The sequence below is a fragment of the Dendrobates tinctorius genome, unplaced genomic scaffold (assembly GCF_039654945.1).
Source record: "Dendrobates tinctorius isolate UK_male_01 unplaced genomic scaffold, ASM3965494v1 ptg000013l, whole genome shotgun sequence".
Lineage (NCBI taxonomy): Eukaryota > Metazoa > Chordata > Amphibia > Anura > Dendrobatidae > Dendrobates > Dendrobates tinctorius.
Genome location: NW_027361681.1, coordinates 10,864,692 through 10,879,983, shown reverse-complemented (window position 1 = coordinate 10,879,983; position 15,292 = coordinate 10,864,692). Strand labels below are relative to the sequence as shown.

Below are 15,292 nucleotides of genomic sequence, written 5' to 3'. Positions count from 1 at the left end.
CACCCTTCCAGGGCCCCAGGCCACCGCCAAAATTCTAGGCATCGAATTTGGCCCCGGGGACTACCCCCAGCAAAATTGGGAGGGCAGACTTAAGATCGCCGCCCAAAAGGTGGACCAATGGAAGGGTTGGTCTTTAACCCTGAGGGAAAGGGTTGCCCTGGCTAAAGGCTATCTGCTACCTTTATTGATATACCTGGGCAGTGTGTGCATCTTGCCGGAACCTCTCTGGACGCGGGTCTATAGCCTGTTCTTCCAATTGTTATGGGGGAATAGGCTTAACCTAATCAAGAGGGAGGTTACATACCGTACGAGGAGACTAGGCGGGTTGGGTATGGTCAACCCGGTGGTGTTTCTAGTAAACACCTTTCTTAAGACTAACATCTCTAACCTCTGGCTAGAGAGGGCTCCTCCGTGGGTAGTCTCCTGCAAGGGTTGGCTTTGGCCTTTCTTCCAGGAATGGGAGACAGGAGGGCGGGTGAAGGACCTACGCACACCTCATGGGCATCTTCCGGCTTACGCTACCCCGGTTCTGAAGGTGATCCGCCGGTGGGGTCTGGGAATGTGGGAAATCAGGACCATGTCGAGGCAGTGCCTTGACAGGAGGGTCCTGTTGACCCATTTCCAGAAGCCCCTGGCCCTTAAGGATTGCCCAGGCCGGGATCTGGAGGTCGGGCTGGGGCTTTTAAATTCTAAGCGGATCCCCATGAAGTTTTGGGACTTGACCTGGCGTTGCTTCCACGGGAGGCTGTATGTAAGGGACAACTTGAAGTGCAGGAACTCCGATGACCGGGGTTGCCCTCGTGAGGAGTGTGGCGACGTGCTGGAAAGCATGGAGCACTTCCTGCTTCATTGTCCCTTTAATGCAGAGGTTTACAACAGGGTGGGTGCCTCCATACGTTGGCCGCGGCTGGCGTCCCTCTCCTACACTGAATGGGCCTATGGAGCGTTCAGATCCCTGGGTGGCCGGGACCCGTGCACTTTATTCCTAGTCAGTGCAGCGGTTAGGTTCCACACTTGGAATGCACGGTGCCTAGTTACGACGCGGAAAAAAACCCTCCCAAGGGATGAGGTGGTAGGAAACATCTTGGGTGACCTGGTGAAGGTCCGTTCTTTGGAGTTCGAAAGGTTGGGTGTGAGGAAGGCCTCTTGGCTTTGGAGAGGCCTCTCCTTTTAAAAACGCACTCAAGGGAGAGCTAGCTCCGTGTGAATGAGGGTAGGGATAGCATAAGTTTCACTGGGTGTGTTAGGGACAGAAGTAGGGGCAGATAGGGACAGGGAGGGACAGGCACTGAGGGACAGATAGAGAGTTAGTTATGATAAGTTAGGTAGAGTAGGGGCAGGTAGGGACAGATAGGGACAGGTTTCTTTTTTTTAGGGACAGAAGTAGGGACAGTCTTAGTTCTTGAGGGATAGGATGAATGTGTTAGTGAGGGATGGAGCCTCTAGAACCCCGTTTTCCTGGTGGTGGGCTGGTGCATGCCACCTTAGCTTTTTGTTTTAAAAACAGGACATATAATGGATATTGGGCTTACAGGTGCCAAACTTGGGCCTTGGGTATGTAAATGCTGTGTTTAGTTTGTATATTAATGCGTAAGTAGATGGGATGGTATTGAGAGTTTTGGAAAATGTCTTTTGGTTGTGCTTTGGTAAAAGGAAAAACATATAACACACGTTTTTTTTTTTTTTTTTGTTTTTTTAGTTAGAATGTGTGGATGGGGTGTAGTCAGGTTGGGAGGGGGGTGCATGGGGGGTGGTGGATGGATGACCGGATGCCAAGAGCAACATGAAGGAGCAGAGGAGCAGGGCAGGAGAAGTAGACTCTGCGGACCCTGGAAATAATTTTTGTGTGGAATCAAAAGGCCATAAACTTTCGTGGACCAGATTGTGAAGTGACAAGGCTACAAACTTGTAGGACCTGCGGTGCAAGGTGGTGGGAAAAAAAAGGCTGCGAACTTGTTGCCATGTGTGGGAGAGGAAAAAAAAAAAAAAAAAAAAAATCTTTGCTGTGTAATAGGAGGTAAGGTTTGTCGGCCAAAGTGGCAGAGTTCTTGTTTTTTTCAAGGCGGAGGGCCAGGAAAGGGTTATTTTCGTTTGGTTTTTGTAAATAGTAAAATTGTAAATAGTAAACTAGTAAAATCGGTGAGGTGTGAATGGGGGTGAATGGAGTGAGAGTGGGGAGTGGGGTTTATGTTTCTTTGTATTCTCTTTTAAGTGGATTCCTGCTGGGGGACCCTAAGCTGCCGAGTTCAGTGGAGGACAAGGAAAGGATTTGGACTTTCAGTTGTTTGCGCATGTTTTGCACATTTTATGTCTGTCTATGTTGGTTTTCTTTAGTTTATGTATTGTGGTTTGTTTCTGAGTGTAATTTTGATAATTTTGTAAAATAAAAGAGTTGGAGGATTAGATGTAGCAGCAGAGCAGTGACTGCAGTTCTAGAGGTGACTGGAGGATTAGATGTAGCAGCAGAGCAGTGACTGCAGCTCCAGAGGTGACTGGATGATTAGATGTAGCAGCAGAGCAGTGCCTGGATGATTAGATGTAGCAGCAGAGCAGTGACTGCAGCTCCAGAGGTGACTGGAGGATTAGATGTAGCAGCAGAGCAGTGACTGGATGATTAGATGTAGCAGCACAGCAGTGACTGGATGATTAGATGTAGCAGCAGAGCAGTGACTGGATGATTAGATGTAGCAGCAGAGCAGTGACTGGATGATTAGATGTAGCAGCAGAGCAGTGACTGCAGCTCTAGAGGTGACTGAAGGATTAGATGAAGCAGCAGAGTAGTGACCGCAGCTCTAGAGGTGTCTGGAGGATTAGATGTAGCAGCAGAGCAGTGCCTGCAGCTCTAGAGGTGACTGAAGGATTAGATGAAGCAGCAGAGTAGTGACCGCAGCTCTAGAGGTGTCTGGAGGATTAGATGTAGCAGCAGAGCAGTGACTGCAGCTCTAAAGGTGACTGAAGGATTAGATGTAGCAGCAGAGCAGTGACTGCAGTTCTAGAGGTGACTGGAGGATTAGATGTAGCAGCAGAGCAGTGCCTGCAGCTCTAGAGGTGACTGAAGGATTAGATGAAGCAGCAGAGTAGTGACCGCAGCTCTAGAGGTGTCTGGAGGATTAGATGTAGCAGCAGAGCAGTGACTGCAGCTCTAAAGGTGACTGGAGGATTAGATGTAGCAGCAGAGCAGTGACTGGATGATTAGATGTAGCAGCAGAGCAGTGACTGGATGATTAGATGTAGCAGCAGAGCAGTGACTGGATGATTAGATGTAGCAGCAGAGCAGTGACTGGATGATTAGATGTAGCAGCAGAGCAGTGACTGGATGATTAGATGTAGCAGCAGAGCAGTGACTGCAGTTCCAGAGGTGACTGGAGGATTAGATGAAGCAGCAGAGCAGTTACTGCAGCTCCAGAGGTGACTGGAGGATTAGATGAAGCAGCAGAGCAGTGACTGCAGTTCCAGAGGTGACTGGAGGATTTGATGAAGCAGCAGAGCAGTGACTGGATGATTAGATGTAGCAGCAGAGCAGTGACTGGATGATTAGATGTAGCAGCAGAGCAGTGACTGGATGATTAGATGTAGCAGCAGAGCAGTGACTGGATGATTAGATGTAGCAGCAGAGCAGTGACTGGATGATTAGATGTAGCAGCAGAGCACTGACTGGATGATTAGATGTAGCAGCAGAGCACTGACTGGATGATTAGATGTAGCAGCAGAGCACTGACTGGATGATTAGATGTAGCAGCAGAGCACTGACTGGATGATTAGATGTAGCAGCAGAGCACTGACTGGATGATTAGATGTAGCAGCAGAGCAGTGACTGGATGATTAGATGTAGCAGCAGAGCAGTGACTGGATGATTAGATGTAGCAGCAGAGCAGTGACTGGATGATTAGATGTAGCAGCAGAGCAGTGCCTGGATGATTAGATGTAGCAGCAGAGCAGTGACTGCAGCTCCAGAGGTGACTGGAGGATTAGATGTAGCAGCAGAGCAGTGACTGGATGATTAGATAGATGTAGCAGCAGAGCAGTGACTGGATGATTAGATGTAGCAGCAGAGCAATGACTTGATGATTAGATGTAGCAGCAGAGCAGTGCCTGCAGCTCTAGAGGTGACTGAAGGATTAGATGAAGCAGCAGAGTAGTGACCGCAGCTCTAGAGGTGTCTAGAGGATTAGATGTAGCAGCAGAGCAGTGACTGCAGCTCTAAAGGTGACTGAAGGATTAGATGTAGCAGCAGAGCAGTGACTGCAGTTCTAGAGGTGACTGGAGGATTAGATGTAGCAGCAGAGCAGTGACTGCAGCTCCAGAGGTGACTGGATGATTAGATGTAGCAGCAGAGCAGTGACTGGATGATTAGATGTAGCAGCAGAGCAGTGACTGGATGATTAGATGTAGCAGCAGAGCAGTGACTGGATGATTAGATGTAGCAGCAGAGCAGTGACTGGATGATTAGATGTAGCAGCAGAGCAGTGACTGGATGATTAGATGTAGCAGCAGAGCAGTGACTGGATGATTAGATGTAGCAGCAGAGCAGTGACTGGATGATTAGATGTAGCAGCAGAGCAGTGACTGGATGATTAGATGTAGCAGCAGAGCAGTGACTGGATGATTAGATGTAGCAGCAGAGCAGTGACTGGATGATTAGATGTAGCAGCAGAGCAGTGACTGGATGATTAGATGTAGCAGCAGAGCAGTGACTGGATGATTAGATGTAGCAGCAGAGCAGTGACTGGATGATTAGATGTAGCAGCAGAGCAGTGACTGGATGATTAGATGTAGCAGCAGAGCAGTGACTGCAGCTCTAGAGGTGACTGAAGGATTAGATGAAGCAGCAGAGTAGTGACCGCAGCTCTAGAGGTGTCTGGAGGATTAGATGTAGAAGCAGAGCAGTGCCTGCAGCTCTAGAGGTGACTGAAGGATTAGATGAAGCAGCAGAGTAGTGACCGCAGCTCTAGAGGTGTCTGGAGGATTAGATGTAGCAGCAGAGCAGTGACTGCAGCTCTAAAGGTGACTGAAGGATTAGATGTAGCAGCAGAGCAGTGACTGCAGTTCTAGAGGTGACTGGAGGATTAGATGTAGCAGCAGAGCAGTGACTACAGCTCCAGAGGTGACTGGAGGATTAGATGAAGCAGCAGAGTAGTGACCGCAGCTCTAGAGGTGTCTGGAGGATTAGATGTAGCAGCAGAGCAGTGCCTGCAGCTCTAGAGGTGACTGAAGGATTAGATGAAGCAGCAGAGTAGTGACCGCAGCTCTAGAGGTGTCTGGAGGATTAGATGTAGCAGCAGAGCAGTGACTGGATGATTAGATGTAGCAGCAGAGCAGTGACTGGATGATTAGATGTAGCAGCAGAGCAGTGACTGGATGATTAGATGTAGCAGCAGAGCAGTGACTGCAGTTCCAGAGGTGACTGGAGGATTAGATGAAGCAGCAGAGCAGTTACTGCAGCTCCAGAGGTGACTGGAGGATTAGATGAAGCAGCAGAGCAGTGACTGCAGTTCCAGAGGTGACTGGAGGATTTGATGAAGCAGCAGAGCAGTGACTGGATGATTAGATGTAGCAGCAGAGCAGTGACTGGATGATTAGATGTAGCAGCAGAGCAGTGACTGGATGATTAGATGTAGCAGCAGAGCAGTGACTGGATGATTAGATGTAGCAGCAGAGCAGTGACTGGATGATTAGATGTAGCAGCAGAGCAGTGACTGGATGATTAGATGTAGCAGCAGAGCACTGACTGGATGATTAGATGTAGCAGCAGAGCAGTGACTGGATGATTAGATGTAGCAGCAGAGCAGTGACTGGATGATTAGATGTAGCAGCAGAGCAGTGACTGGATGATTAGATGTAGCAGCAGAGCAGTGCCTGGATGATTAGATGTAGCAGCAGAGCAGTGACTGCAGCTCCAGAGGTGACTGGAGGATTAGATGTAGCAGCAGAGCAGTGACTGGATGATTAGATAGATGTAGCAGCAGAGCAGTGACTGGATGATTAGATGTAGCAGCAGAGCAATGACTTGATGATTAGATGTAGCAGCAGAGCAGTGCCTGCAGCTCTAGAGGTGACTGAAGGATTAGATGAAGCAGCAGAGTAGTGACCGCAGCTCTAGAGGTGTCTAGAGGATTAGATGTAGCAGCAGAGCAGTGACTGCAGCTCTAAAGGTGACTGAAGGATTAGATGTAGCAGCAGAGCAGTGACTGCAGTTCTAGAGGTGACTGGAGGATTAGATGTAGCAGCAGAGCAGTGACTGCAGCTCCAGAGGTGACTGGATGATTAGATGTAGCAGCAGAGCAGTGACTGGATGATTAGATGTAGCAGCAGAGCAGTGACTGGATGATTAGATGTAGCAGCAGAGCAGTGACTGGATGATTAGATGTAGCAGCAGAGCAGTGACTGGATGATTAGATGTAGCAGCAGAGCAGTGACTGGATGATTAGATGTAGCAGCAGAGCAGTGACTGGATGATTAGATGTAGCAGCAGAGCAGTGACTGGATGATTAGATGTAGCAGCAGAGCAGTGACTGGATGATTAGATGTAGCAGCAGAGCAGTGACTGGATGATTAGATGTAGCAGCAGAGCAGTGACTGGATGATTAGATGTAGCAGTAGAGCAGTGACTGGATGATTAGATGTAGCAGCAGAGCAGTGACTGCAGCTCTAGAGGTGACTGAAGGATTAGATGAAGCAGCAGAGTAGTGACCGCAGCTCTAGAGGTGTCTGGAGGATTAGATGTAGAAGCAGAGCAGTGCCTGCAGCTCTAGAGGTGACTGAAGGATTAGATGAAGCAGCAGAGTAGTGACCGCAGCTCTAGAGGTGTCTGGAGGATTAGATGTAGCAGCAGAGCAGTGACTGCAGCTCTAAAGGTGACTGAAGGATTAGATGTAGCAGCAGAGCAGTGACTGCAGTTCTAGAGGTGACTGGAGGATTAGATGTAGCAGCAGAGCAGTGACTACAGCTCCAGAGGTGACTGGAGGATTAGATGAAGCAGCAGAGTAGTGACCGCAGCTCTAGAGGTGTCTGGAGGATTAGATGTAGCAGCAGAGCAGTGCCTGCAGCTCTAGAGGTGACTGAAGGATTAGATGAAGCAGCAGAGTAGTGACCGCAGCTCTAGAGGTGTCTGGAGGATTAGATGTAGCAGCAGAGCAGTGACTGCAGCTCTAAAGGTGACTGGAGGATTAGATGTAGCAGCAGAGCAGTGACTGGATGATTAGATGAAGCAGCAGAGCAGTGACTGGATGATTAGATGTAGCAGCAGAGCAGTGACTGGATGATTTAGATGTAGCAGCAGAGCAGTGACTGGATGATTAGATGTAGCAGCAGAGCAGTGACTGGATGATTAGATGTAGCAGCAGAGCAGTGACTGGATGATTAGATGTAGCAGCAGAGCAGTGACTGGATGATTAGATGTAGCAGCAGAGCAGTGACTGGATGATTAGATGTAGCAGCAGAGCAGTGACTGGATGATTAGATGTAGCAGCAGAGCAGTGACTGGATGATTAGATGTAGCAGCAGAGCAGTGACTGGATGATTAGATGTAGCAGCAGAGCAGTGACTGGATGATTAGATGTAGCAGCAGAGCAGTGCCTGCAGCTCTAGAGGTGACTGAAGGATTAGATGAAGCAGCAGAGTAGTGACCGCAGCTCTAGAGGTGTCTGGAGGATTAGATGTAGCAGCAGAGCAGTGACTGCAGCTCTAGAGGTGACTGGATGATTAGATGTAGCAGCAGAGCAGTGACTGGATGATTAGATGTAGCAGCAGAGCAGTGACTGGATGATTAGATGTAGCAGCAGAGCAGTGACTGGATGATTAGATGTAGCAGCAGAGCAGTGACTGGATGATTAGATGTAGCAGCAGAGCAGTGACTGCAGTTCCAGAGGTGACTGGAGGATTAGATGAAGCAGCAGAGCAGTTACTGCAGCTCCAGAGGTGACTGGAGGATTTGATGTAGCAGCAGAGCAGTGACTGGATGATTAGATGTAGCAGCAGAGCAGTGACTGCAGTTCCAGAGGTGACTGGAGGATTAGATGAAGCAGCAGAGCAGTGACTGCAGTTCCAGAGGTGACTGGAGGATTTGATGTAGCAGCAGAGCAGTGACTGGATGATTAGATGTAGCAGCAGAGCACTGACTGGATGATTAGATGTAGCAGCAGAGCAGTGACTGGATGATTTAGATGTAGCAGCAGAGCAGTGACTGGATGATTAGATGTAGCAGCAGAGCAGTGACTGGATGATTAGATGTAGCAGCAGAGCAGTGACTGGATGATTAGATGTAGCAGCAGAGCAGTGACTGGATGATTAGATGTAGCAGCAGAGCAGTGACTGGATGATTAGATGTAGCAGCAGAGCAGTGACTGGATGATTAGATGTAGCAGCAGAGCAGTGACTGCAGCTCCAGAGGTGACTGGAGGATTAGATGTAGCAGCAGAGCAGTGACTGGATGATTAGATGTAGCAGCAGAGCAATGACTGGATGATTAGATGTAGCAGCAGAGCAGTGCCTGCAGCTCTAGAGGTGACTGAAGGATTAGATGAAGCAGCAGAGTAGTGACCGCAGCTCTAGAGGTGTCTAGAGGATTAGATGTAGCAGCAGAGCAGTGACTGCAGCTCTAAAGGTGACTGAAGGATTAGATGTAGCAGCAGAGCAGTGACTGCAGTTCTAGAGGTGACTGGAGGATTAGATGTAGCAGCAGAGAAGTGACTGCAGCTCCAGAGGTGACTGGATGATTAGATGTAGCAGCAGAGCAGTGACTGGATGATTAGATGTAGCAGCAGAGCAGTGACTGGATGATTAGATGTAGCAGCAGAGCAGTGACTGGATGATTAGATGTAGCAGCAGAGCAGTGACTGGATGATTAGATGTAGCAGCAGAGCAGTGACTGGATGATTAGATGTAGCAGCAGAGCAGTGACTGGATGATTAGATGTAGCAGCAGAGCAGTGACTGGATGATTAGATGTAGCAGCAGAGCAGTGACTGGATGATTAGATGTAGCAGCAGAGCAGTGACTGGATGATTAGATGTAGCAGCAGAGCAGTGACTGGATGATTAGATGTAGCAGCAGAGCAGTGACTGGATGATTAGATGTAGCAGCAGAGCAGTGACTGGATGATTAGATGTAGCAGTAGAGCAGTGACTGGATGATTAGATGTAGCAGCAGAGCAGTGACTGCAGCTCTAGAGGTGACTGAAGGATTAGATGAAGCAGCAGAGTAGTGACCGCAGCTCTAGAGGTGTCTGGAGGATTAGATGTAGAAGCAGAGCAGTGCCTGCAGCTCTAGAGGTGACTGAAGGATTAGATGAAGCAGCAGAGTAGTGACCGCAGCTCTAGAGGTGTCTGGAGGATTAGATGTAGCAGCAGAGCAGTGACTGCAGCTCTAAAGGTGACTGAAGGATTAGATGTAGCAGCAGAGCAGTGACTGCAGTTCTAGAGGTGACTGGAGGATTAGATGTAGCAGCAGAGCAGTGACTACAGCTCCAGAGGTGACTGGAGGATTAGATGAAGCAGCAGAGTAGTGACCGCAGCTCTAGAGGTGTCTGGAGGATTAGATGTAGCAGCAGAGCAGTGCCTGCAGCTCTAGAGGTGACTGAAGGATTAGATGAAGCAGCAGAGTAGTGACCGCAGCTCTAGAGGTGTCTGGAGGATTAGATGTAGCAGCAGAGCAGTGCCTGCAGCTCTAGAGGTGACTGAAGGATTAGATGAAGCAGCAGAGTAGTGACCGCAGCTCTAGAGGTGTCTGGAGGATTAGATGTAGCAGCAGAGCAGTGACTGCAGCTCTAAAGGTGACTGGAGGATTAGATGTAGCAGCAGAGCAGTGACTGGATGATTAGATGAAGCAGCAGAGCAGTGACTGGATGATTAGATGTAGCAGCAGAGCAGTGACTGGATGATTAGATGTAGCAGCAGAGCAGTGACTGGATGATTAGATGTAGCAGCAGAGCAGTGACTGGATGATTAGATGTAGCAGCAGAGCAGTGACTGGATGATTAGATGTAGCAGCAGAGCAGTGACTGGATGATTAGATGTAGCAGCAGAGCAGTGACTGGATGATTAGATGTAGCAGCAGAGCAGTGACTGGATGATTAGATGTAGCAGCAGAGCAGTGACTGGATGATTAGATGTAGCAGCAGAGCAGTGACTGGATGATTAGATGTAGCAGCAGAGCAGTGACTGGATGATTAGATGTAGCAGCAGAGCAGTGCCTGCAGCTCTAGAGGTGACTGAAGGATTAGATGAAGCAGCAGAGTAGTGACCGCAGCTCTAGAGGTGTCTGGAGGATTAGATGTAGCAGCAGAGCAGTGACTGCAGCTCTAGAGGTGACTGGATGATTAGATGTAGCAGCAGAGCAGTGACTGGATGATTAGATGTAGCAGCAGAGCAGTGACTGGATGATTAGATGTAGCAGCAGAGCAGTGACTGGATGATTAGATGTAGCAGCAGAGCAGTGACTGCAGTTCCAGAGGTGACTGGAGGATTAGATGAAGCAGCAGAGCAGTTACTGCAGCTCCAGAGGTGACTGGAGGATTAGATGAAGCAGCAGAGCAGTGACTGCAGTTCCAGAGGTGACTGGAGGATTTGATGTAGCAGCAGAGCAGTGACTGGATGATTAGATGTAGCAGCAGAGCACTGACTGGATGATTAGATGTAGCAGCAGAGCAGTGACTGGATGATTTAGATGTAGCAGCAGAGCAGTGACTGGATGATTAGATGTAGCAGCAGAGCACTGACTGGATGATTAGATGTAGCAGCAGAGCAGTGACTGGATGATTAGATGTAGCAGCAGAGCAGTGCCTGGATGATTAGATGTAGCAGCAGAGCAGTGACTGCAGCTCCAGAGGTGACTGGAGGATTAGATGTAGCAGCAGAGCAGTGACTGGATGATTAGATGTAGCAGCAGAGCAATGACTGGATGATTAGATGTAGCAGCAGAGCAGTGTCTGCAGCTCTAGAGGTGACTGAAGGATTAGATGAAGCAGCAGAGTAGTGACCGCAGCTCTAGAGGTGTCTAGAGGATTAGATGTAGCAGCAGAGCAGTGACTGCAGCTCTAAAGGTGACTGAAGGATTAGATGTAGCAGCAGAGCAGTGACTGCAGCTCCAGAGGTGACTGGATGATTAGATGTAGCAGCAGAGCAGTGACTGGATGATTAGATGTAGCAGCAGAGCAGTGACTGCAGCTCTAAAGGTGACTGAAGGATTAGATGTAGCAGCAGAGCAGTGACTGCAGCTCCAGAGGTGACTGGATGATTAGATGTAGCAGCAGAGCAGTGACTGGATGATTAGATGTAGCAGCAGAGCAGTGACTGGATGATTAGATGTAGCAGCAGAGCAGTGACTGGATGATTAGATGTAGCAGCAGAGCAGTGACTGGATGATTAGATGTAGCAGCAGAGCAGTGACTGGATGATTAGATGTAGCAGCAGAGCAGTGACTGGATGATTAGATGTAGCAGCAGAGCAGTGACTGGATGATTAGATGTAGCAGCAGAGCAGTGACTGGATGATTAGATGTAGCAGCAGAGCAGTGACTGGATGATTAGATGTAGCAGCAGAGCAGTGACTGGATGATTAGATGTAGCAGCAGAGCAGTGACTGGATGATTAGATGTAGCAGCAGAGCAGTGACTGGATGATTAGATGTAGCAGCAGAGCAGTGACTGGATGATTAGATGTAGCAGCAGAGCAGTGACTGGATGATTAGATGTAGCAGCAGAGCAGTGACTGGATGATTAGATGTAGCAGCAGAGCAGTGACTGGATGATTAGATGTAGCAGCAGAGCAGTGACTGGATGATTAGATGTAGCAGCAGAGCAGTGACTGCAGCTCTAGAGGCGACTGGAGGATTAGATGTAGCAGCAGAGCAGTGACTGGAGGATTAAATGTAGCAGCAGAGCAGTGACTGTAGGATTAAATGTAGCAGCAGAGCAGTGACTGGATGATTAGATGTAGCAGCAGAGCAGTGCCTGCAGCTCTAGAGGTGACTGAAGGATTAGATGTAGCAGCAGAGTAGTGACCGCAGCTCTAGAGGTGACTGAAGGATAAGATGTAGCAGCAGAGTAGTGACCGCAGCTCTAGAGGTGACTGGATGATTAGCTGTAGCAGCAGAGTAGTGACCGCAGCTCTAGAGGGGACTGAAGGATAAGATGTAGCAGCAGAGTAGTGACCGCAGCTCTAGAGGTGACTGGATGATTAGATGTAGCAGCAGAGCAGTGCCTGCAGCTCTAGAGGTGACTGAAGGACAAGATGTAGCAGTAGAGCAGTGACTGCAGCTCTAGAGGTGACTGAAGGACAAGATGTAGCAGCAGAGCAGTGACTGCAGCTCTGGAGGTGCCTGGAGTAGATGACATTAGTTGCTTTAGACCGCCGGCACCATCCCGGTGATTATTTCTGGTGCTCGCAGAGAGCTTGGTGCAGTCTCTTAGATGTGGGATTAGCAGTGTCTGCGCCTGAATAATCACATGTCATTATAAGAGGATTAGACAGAGGTGAAGTCTGCTCCACCTGCGTATGGAGAGGCCAATGATCAGCACGGGTATTGAGGATGTGCGGCCGTTTACTGCACGCAGCCCTACTAATGATGGGAGTCCTGAGCCAGCAGTCAGGTGACTAGACAGTTGTGGAAGGCACATTCGCTGCGGACTACTTCTCTTATCCTGAGCGTCACATTCAGAAGAGGGCTGAGTCCTGCTCACACAGCTGAGGTATTGTTACAGTGTGTCAGGGTCTGTAGAAACTAACAGTCTAAATTCAGACCTTTTGCTGTGAGACGTGTTGGGTCAGGACCGGATTGTCAGTAAGCAGAAATCTTGTGAATGATGGGTTGTGCTTAGTGTGGGATGCTGGCTCTTCTGTGTGACGCTTTCGTGTTTTTCAGCTGTCAGAAATGGTGGTTGATCACCCAGAGTTTGAGAGGGCGGGGAAAGCGCCGGGGCTGCAGGTCTGGAGGATCGAGAAGTTTGATCTGGTGGCCGTGCCGCAGAACCAGTATGGATCCTTCTTCACTGGAGATACCTACATTGTGCTGAGCACCATCAAGCAGCGCTCAGGGAACCTGCAGTACGACCTCCATTACTGGCTGGGTGAGTCCTGCCCACGGATGATGGTGGTTGTTGAAGTGCGTGGTGCTGAGTGATCATTTTATAATCCTAATCCAGATAAGCCTAATCCTCTCACCCACTGCAAGAACTCTCTGAAATATGGTGCTAAGTATCCATCTACTGGGCTGATCCAAAGCGCTGTGAAGCAGGCCGCCCCACCCACTTGGTGTAGTGTGCTGCTCTGTATGCCCTGCCCCCTTGGTCTAGTGTGGTGCGCTGTACACACCTCCCCAGTGTCTTCTACTACTTTGATGGGAGTGGCTGACACCAGCTGACAGTAGCTGGTATGCTGCAGTGCAGGGGGTGGTATCATGTGCTTCGTCTTCTTCCTCTAGGCGATGAGTGCACGCAGGATGAGAGCGGATCTGCTGCCATCTTCACTGTCCAGATGGACGATCACCTCGGAGGGAAACCCATCCAGAACCGTGAGGTGCAGGGCTATGAGTCGCCCACCTTCCTGGGTTACTTTAAATCTGGCATCAAATACAAGGTGAGGAATTCGCATTGTCATTTAGTGTGTCAGGCTTTACACGTGGAGGCAAATAATAGCCAGGAGGCCGTCCGCATCACTGTCCACAAGGACCATATGCCGAGGTGTAAGGGGGAAGGCCGCTGCGTCCTGGCGCACACTGTTCAATGCCATTGATCTGCGTCCTCTGTCTCCAGGCTGGCGGCGTGGCCTCCGGATTCACTCACGTGGTCCCCAATGATGTGAGTGTGGAGCGGCTGCTGCAGGTGAAGGGCCGGCGCCTGGCGCGTGCTACAGAAGTGCCCGTGTCCTGGGAGAGCTTCACCCAGGGAGATTGCTTCATCCTGGACCTTGGAGATGTAAGTGTGACTGATCACATGGAGCAGCCATGGAGACAGCAGGAGGCAATGTCACCCTCTCCCCCACTTCCCTTCCCTGTTGGGACCATCTCACTTGCCCGTTCTTTTGCAGGAGATTTACCAGTGGTGCGGGTCAAAGGCAAACAGATTTGAAAAACTGAAGGCCACTGCCGTTGCCAAAGACATCCGGGACAACGAGCGCCATGGCCGTGCCAGAGTGTACGTGGTGGAGGAGGGGATGGAGCGTGAGAAGATGATCCAGGTGCTGAATCTTTATGGGGATATTGGGACACTGTGTTACTGTGGGTGGAGCTTTCACTACAAGAGAAGGGCTAGGCATCATCTCACTACTGCTTTCCTATTGGACAGTAGATTGTCACATGACGGCAGCTGCGCAGGGGTTGTTGTACAGATTTTCTGATAACAGCTCACATCTTGTGCAGAGCCTTCACTTGTCGCTTGGCCGCCTTCTTGTGGGGGGATGGGAACACATGGCACGCATTCTGAGGTTGGAAGTAAATTCCTGCATCTGGAATAGGTTTGTGATGCTCTGAGCAGTCGGATCTGGTTACAGGGTGATGAGCAATCCAGACACAGAGCGTGAAAGTGGCAGCTATTGCTTCACTGCTCTGTGTATGGGTCAAGGTAAAGCGCCCCCATGAAGCAGTGGGTGTGCCCCTAAAATGTTTGGCCCTAGGAAGATGCCCCCTGTAATGCCTCGTCTGTCTCCGGGAGGAGGCCCACCTGTAATGCCACGTCTGGCTCCGGGAGGTGGTCCTCCTGTAATGCCTCGTCTGGCTCTGGGAAGACGCCCCCTCCCCCTGTAATGCCTCGTCTGGCTCCGGGAGGAGGCCCCCCTGTAATGCCACGTCTGGCTCCGGGAGGAGGTCCCCCTGTAATGCCTCGTCTGGCTCCGGGAAGACGCCCCCTCCCCCTGTAATGCCTCGTCTGGCTCCGGGAGGGGGTCCCCCTGTAATGCCTCGTCTGGCTCCGGAAGGGGGTCCCCCTGTAATGCCTCGTCTGGCTCCGGGAGGAGGTCCCCCTGTAATGCCTCGTCTGGCTCCGGGAGGAGGTCCCCCTGTAATGCCTCGTCTGGCTCCGGGAGGAGGTCCCCCTGTAATGCCTCGTCTGGCTCCGGGAGGAGGTCCCCCTGTAATGCCTCGTCTGGCTCCGGGAGGACCCCCCTCTCCGTAACGCTTCGTCCCCCCCCCCCAACACACACGCACAACTGTATCGTTTCGTCTGACCCTAAGGGTATGTGCACACGTTGCGGACTGGCCTGCAGAATTTTCCGCACAGAATCTGCATCTCTTGGCAGACAGCGCAGACCAAAATGCTTGCGGATTTATTGCAGATTGTCATGCGTTTTTTGATGTGCGGATTTG

The 15,292-nt window shown here is 50.2% G+C and overlaps 1 protein-coding gene across 3 annotated transcripts in view; it reads left to right on the top strand.

Annotated features, from left to right (window-relative positions):
* GSN (gelsolin) overlaps positions 1–15,292 on the top strand; it is a 60,788-nt gene that overhangs the window by 35,520 nt on the left and 9,976 nt on the right. For all 3 annotated transcript variants that reach the window (XM_073558823.1, XM_073558828.1, XM_073558824.1), the window contains 4 exons: positions 12,857–13,061; positions 13,415–13,569; positions 13,746–13,907; positions 14,020–14,169. In XM_073558823.1, the coding sequence (XP_073414924.1) occupies positions 12,857–13,061; positions 13,415–13,569; positions 13,746–13,907; positions 14,020–14,169 (672 nt within the window). The remainder of the gene's footprint in view (positions 1–12,856; positions 13,062–13,414; positions 13,570–13,745; positions 13,908–14,019; positions 14,170–15,292) is intronic.